Source organism: Nestor notabilis, unplaced genomic scaffold (genome assembly GCF_000696875.1).
Source record: "Nestor notabilis isolate BGI_N333 unplaced genomic scaffold, ASM69687v1 scaffold8765, whole genome shotgun sequence".
NCBI classification, from domain to species: Eukaryota; Metazoa; Chordata; class Aves; order Psittaciformes; family Psittacidae; genus Nestor; species Nestor notabilis.
In genome coordinates, this window is record NW_009927862.1 from 29,595 (window position 1) to 35,483 (window position 5,889).

The following is a 5,889-nucleotide window of genomic DNA, read 5'->3' on the forward strand; positions in this document are numbered from 1 at the left end:
GCAGGAAACATACAAAATAACACTACATGGTACCTGTCAGACTCTTGTGTCTGCTGCAGTCCAGCATGTGCTGTAACTCTCACTGGTTTTGTTAAAGAAATTACAATAACTGTGACAGTGGTATTATTAATCTTACGACAATAGATTTCAACACTTCTCAGGCATCCTTATTTATATGATACAGTCATTCCTGATAAAAGTCACATGATAAGACCAGTATCTTAGCCTTTATGTTGCCATAGGAACAATTCAAACCTAAAGCATCTCCTCATATAACGAAAGATTGCTTCTTGCAAAACAGGCATAGGAATGTCTTATTCTTGTCAAATTGATGACACTTTCATTGTAATTATCTAGAATAACTCAAAGTAAGATGATTTTACACAAATGATCTTTCCATTTGTGATGGGACACTGGAGTGCAGCCTTCTGCTACATTTGGAGAAGACCACTGCTCAATTTCCTTTTCTTTCTAGGCGTGGGCTTTCTTCTTCCAACCTTCCAACAACCACCTTTAGATTTTTTGTTCTGATAAACTTACCAGCCTCAACTTTTTTATTGACTTCCCAGTTTCCAGTTTCTACTTTCATCTTGATAGAAAAATAATGAAACCAATACAGCAGCTTTAAATAATTTTGTGTTGATCTTTTGTGCTGAGATGACCATGATTGTAAGCATGTCTGTGAACACAGAAGTGAAACCACAAATCGATCAAAGCTCTTCATCCTCAAAAGTCATTAAAATATTTCCTTTTAGGTAAAGTGCTACGTAGAGACCTTTGTTTGTTTGTTTGGTCTGGCTGGGGTTTTTTAGCGTAATTTTGTCATAAATGTGTTGATGTATGTTGAATTCGGCCTGGATATTTGCTGTAGGATCTGGTTCTAGCATGGTTATGGGGCTATTTTCCAACAAGCCCATTTGTTCTACTAAAGTTTACCACATACGCATATAACAGCTCTGATAGAATCCCAGTTCAGCTGAGCTATTTTCTTCCTCCTTAACATTTTTCTGAGGACCCCCTTGATTTCCTTGTTCCTCAGGCTATAAATGAGGGGATACAGTAATGGAGTAATGTTGGTGTAGACCAGAGATACTATCTTGTCTCGAGCTGGTGAGTAACTGGACTTAGGACGAATATACATGAATGTGGCACATCCATAGTGTAGCAAGGTGATGGCCAAGTGTGAAATGCAAGTAGAAAAGGCCTTGCCCCTTCCCATGGAGGAGGTGATGTGTAACAAAGCAGAAGCAATGCAAACATATGAGGTCAGGATTAGGAGGAAGGGGAGCAGCAGGAGGAGCACACAGGCAGCCAGCAAGGACAGCTCAGGGGAGTAACCCTGCGTACAGGTGAGGTGCAGCACAGCAGGGACATCACAGAAGAAGTGGTTGATACGATGAGACTGACAGAAAGGTAAGCGGAAAACAGCCACTGTCAACCCCAGGGCAACAGGAAAGCTTCCCAGACAGCATGCCACAGCCAGCCTGAGGCAGAACCCCTCACTCATCACAGCGACGTAGTGAAGTGGCTGGCAGATGGCAACGTAACGGTCGTACGACATAGCTACCAGGAGGAAGCATTCAGCCCCGCCGAGTGCCACAAAAAGGTGCATTTGTGCAGCACAGCCTATGAAAGAAATGGTGCTGCCGTCTGCCACTACCAGGCTGAGGAGTGCCTTTGGGACAATGGCTAAGGTATAGCAGAGCTCAATGACAGAGAGCAGACAGAGGAAGAAAAGCATGGGAGGACGGGAAGGCTCCAAAACCACTGCCATGAAGATCATCATATTCCCTACCAATGTGACCAAATGAACAATAAGAAAGATAAGGAAGAGGAGGACTCGCAGACAGAGCAGCTCAGAGAGGCCGACCAGGAGGAACTCCATGGGTGCATCAGTGCTCTTATTGTCCCTCTCCGTGCAGCCTTCACATGGCATCTAAAGGGAGAGAAACAGAAAGGAGACAGTTAAATTTGACCCAATGCCTGACAATCAGTTCCATATAGGAAATAGCGTTAAAGCTCCCTGTGTGTGGGGAAAGGTGATTTCATTTAAAACCAAAACTGATTTCACTCAGTCTCATTTAACACACTCTCAGACCCATATTCTCACAATCACCAAGGTTCTTGTGCCCAAAAGATCTGCCTAGGATTCTTCACCATGACATTGACAACAAAGAAGGTCAGCTGTTGTGTTTTCACCACATCATTTGAGCTTTTCTTAGGTTGTTGATCACATGCAGGTTTTGAACATGCATTAGGTACCCTTCAGGAGTTGACACTGATTAGGCACTCCATCCTGTCCTGATTTTGAGAGTCATAATTGGACAGTCCCTCCTAATCTAAGTGTCCAATGAAGCTGTAGATGGATGTGTTAGGATCTTGATGACCATCAACACCCAGATCTTGCAGACATTCTGCTACTGCTCTTTCTGGTGCTTCCACTCCTAGGCAGACCTATTTGTCCCTTATTCACACCAATATTGCAGTTCTCTACATCTATGCCAGAGATGTACAAGGACAACCAGACAGTGAGCTGGAGCTTTTGCTCTACAGTCTGACTCCAATTAATGGGAATTTGAGTTGATCACTGCCTGCCTTCTCCCTTCCCCACAATGGATCTGCCTCAAGGTTCATATGGATACAGGATTTCAAATGGAAGGGGTCAGTGATTAGACATGAGGATTCTAAAATTAGATCTGGCATTTTGGCTGCTTACATCTTTATGTCTGGCTCAGCCCTATGGCATCAGGGTTAAAGTAAACCAATTCCCAAACTCAAAACAAAGATGTCCATGGCAATGCACTCTGTATAACATTTTAAAAAAGAAAACACAAAGCTAATAGTTTGGACTTAGATAGAATGAGATCTTGCTTATCATGGGAAGAGTGGAAAGTTCCTAGGAATGTGAAGTGATGCAAAGCTGTTTAAGTTGTAAAGATCTGGAAAAGACAAGGATATAGAGAGCCTTATAATAATAAATTACATATACTGGTCACAGGTGAACAGTGCTTATTGCTCCTGTGTTCATCATGTAATGCAATATTTACTAAGAGGAATAATTCCAACTCTTTCTACACTTCACTGTAAACCAGGAATAAACGCAGACATACCTTGAAGACTTCTGCTCATATAAAAAAAAATCCAGCAATATTTAAGTATGAAAGAAACTGGAAAATCATGTTAAATATTCCAATGTCATCAAGAAAAAATAGAGGAAATGGGAAGTTGATGGAAAAAATTACTAGTGAAGACAGGGATTTTCCTGGAAAGAAGACATCTTTAAAAAGGTACAGAAAGAAATAACCAGTAAAGTTGAGGAAGTGAATCTGATAAGCCTACACACCTTTGCCCTCATTTTTGCTACTGCAGTCACTAGAACTTGATGGTTTCTTTGTGATCCAGCATCTCGGCAGGATTCAAAACATCTGGGGACTCACGTGAATAATGAAAACATCCACAATTATATTACCTCAGGTGCAAAATTAAGAATTAAATCTCTGTGCTTCAGAAGAAACTTTACCATAAGCCTCAAGACAGAAAAATAGACAGTCAGTGAAGACCAAGAAGGAGCTCTTTAGAGAATGCAGAGGGAGCAGTGGTCCTGCAAAAGCAACAAGGACTATTTCTAGGCACAGATTTCAGTGTTTATAAAGCCATGGCTAACTCCTACAACCACCTTTTGCTACTGCAGAACCTCCCAGACAGCTATTCTGAACAGTCTGGCTATAAAGCTTTCTTGACACTGTATGCAAGTAGTCAGTCTTCACAGAAAATAGGAGCAATGGGTTGGTACATGATCTTAAGACTGCAAACTCAATCACTAGGGACCCGCTGTGGCTCCCCTCACTCCAAGTACCAAGACTTTAGGAGGATTCTACTAAACACAACAAAGCTAAAGAGTGGGTAAGAAACAGGGAGTTCCCTTCTTTTCATCTGAAACTGATCTCTTCAGTGAGAACATACCATCTCTGGGCTAGAAGATAAGGAAATAGAGACTTCTTCCTCTTGATGATGTGTGCAGTTCGGTCTGGGCTGAGATTCTGTCTTTTGCCCAGACTGGGGTCCCTCTGGCTGTGGGTGTCCTTAGAGGCAATGTTTTCTTTCAGCATTTCATAATCATCCTCTCTTCTGCAGGATCCAGCTCCTTATATATAATATGACACAGAGGTCTCTCCTCTTCCCTGATGCCTCTTCCCTCCTTGCGTGAATGACAGGCAGTTCATTCCTCCCAAGAAAAGGAAGTTTGCAGTTTTTCTCTAAATCAAGCAACGTGATGTAATTGCACCTTCAGCAGAAGGCAGTGTTGTGGCACCCTCCTGGAGGGCTCTTGCTCCTTTCACTGAAGCAAATGAAAGGAGCTGATTGTTCATTGGGCTGGTTTGTACCTGAAATGGCATTGATTTAATTATCAGAGTGCAATGCTGCTCTTCTTAAAATAAATCAGGAGATCTTTAAGTAAGTTTAAACCAAGCTCACACTTAAAGGGAAACCAAAACAGACATAAAAAATTTAAAGCCATCTGTAGAACTGTGTGTGGAGTTTTCACCTGTTCAGGTAATCCTTTATTTATTATTGACTCAGATGAAATCACTGCTCAGCAGTGGATAGGACTGAAATTACTCATGCCAGATTTCTTTTTATTCCCATTGTTACATTCATTCCTGCCCACTTACACTAGAATCATTAGAGAGACCTGTAAGCTTATGTAGGTAGAAGAGAGAGGCAAAGTCAAAATTTTTGACCGTAAAATGGAACTGCTTTCCTGTAACTGAGCTTGGGATTACCTTAGGATTTTTCCCAGAACATGATTTAGAAGAAGTCTACCTTTCAAAATAGTCTTCCATAATGTTTTATCTATATAGCATAGTCATCTGGGGACAAAACTACCCCATGCATCAGACCAGTCTGGGGACTAACTGTGTTGGAAGCAGCTCTGCAGAAAAGAACCTGGGCTTCCAATGGACAGCAAGATGAACATGAGCCAGGAAGAGGCAAGGAAGACCAACCACATACTGGGCTGCAATAGTGCAATAGCAAGAATGTAGCCGACAGGTAAAGAAAAGTGATTATTCACCTTTATCTGTCACACATGAAGCCGCATGTGGAACACTGTGCCCACTGTTGCAGTACCCCATAGGAGAAATGATAATGAGCTCAAGAGGAGCACATGATGTTCATGGAGAGGCTGAGGAAGTTAGGTTTGTTGAGCCTGGCAAAGGGGAGGCCAAAGAGAGATCTAACTGATGACTTTAGCTAGCTCTTGGGGGGGGCTACACAGACAACCAAGCCAGAGTACTCCCAGTGAAACATTTACAACATTCTGACTGACTATAAAGAAATAAAACACTTCTACTCAAAAGGCTGGTCCAGCACTGGAACAAGTGTGCTGAGAGGCTGGAAAGTCTTCTTTCTTGGGGATGTTCACATGTTGATAATTAAGCTACAGGCCCTGCAAAAGATTAACTTGACAAGGCCATGAGCATCCTGATCTAGCTCTGGTACTAGCTGTGCTCAGAGCAGGGTGTTAGACTAGAGACGTCCATGGTCCCCTCCCATCTACAGTTCTGTTCAGCCTTGGTCAGACATCCAGTATGGACAGGAGCAGACCTGTGTATGCCTGAGGAGCATCGCTGTCACAAACTGAACTACTTGCTGAGATTTGGCTCCTCCAAGGCCAACAACTGGGATTCTGTAGTGCCACAATTACGAAATTATGCCGAACTCAGAATCTAAAGTTGTATTTAAATGTTCTTACTTTTTTGTTAAACCTGTCACGTAACTTCTTGGAATTAAAGATATGACGGTGGAATCTATCCTCTTTAGTCTCTCAAATCACTTCCTTAACTTTCAACTTCTAAAACTTTTTTTATCTCAGCATTTTTCACTACA

General features: G+C 42.1%; 1 protein-coding gene across 1 annotated transcript in view; it reads right to left on the reverse strand.

Moving 5' to 3' along the window:
• Positions 1 to 925: 925 nt before the first annotated feature.
• Positions 926 to 5,889, reverse strand: part of LOC104405526 (putative olfactory receptor 10AC1) — a gene marked incomplete at its 5' end in the record, with an annotated part of 19,096 nt that continues 14,132 nt past the window's right edge. Inside the window, one exon of the mRNA XM_010014258.1 lies at positions 926 to 1,936. Within this exon, the coding sequence (XP_010012560.1) occupies positions 926 to 1,936 (1,011 nt within the window). The remainder of the gene's footprint in view (positions 1,937 to 5,889) is intronic.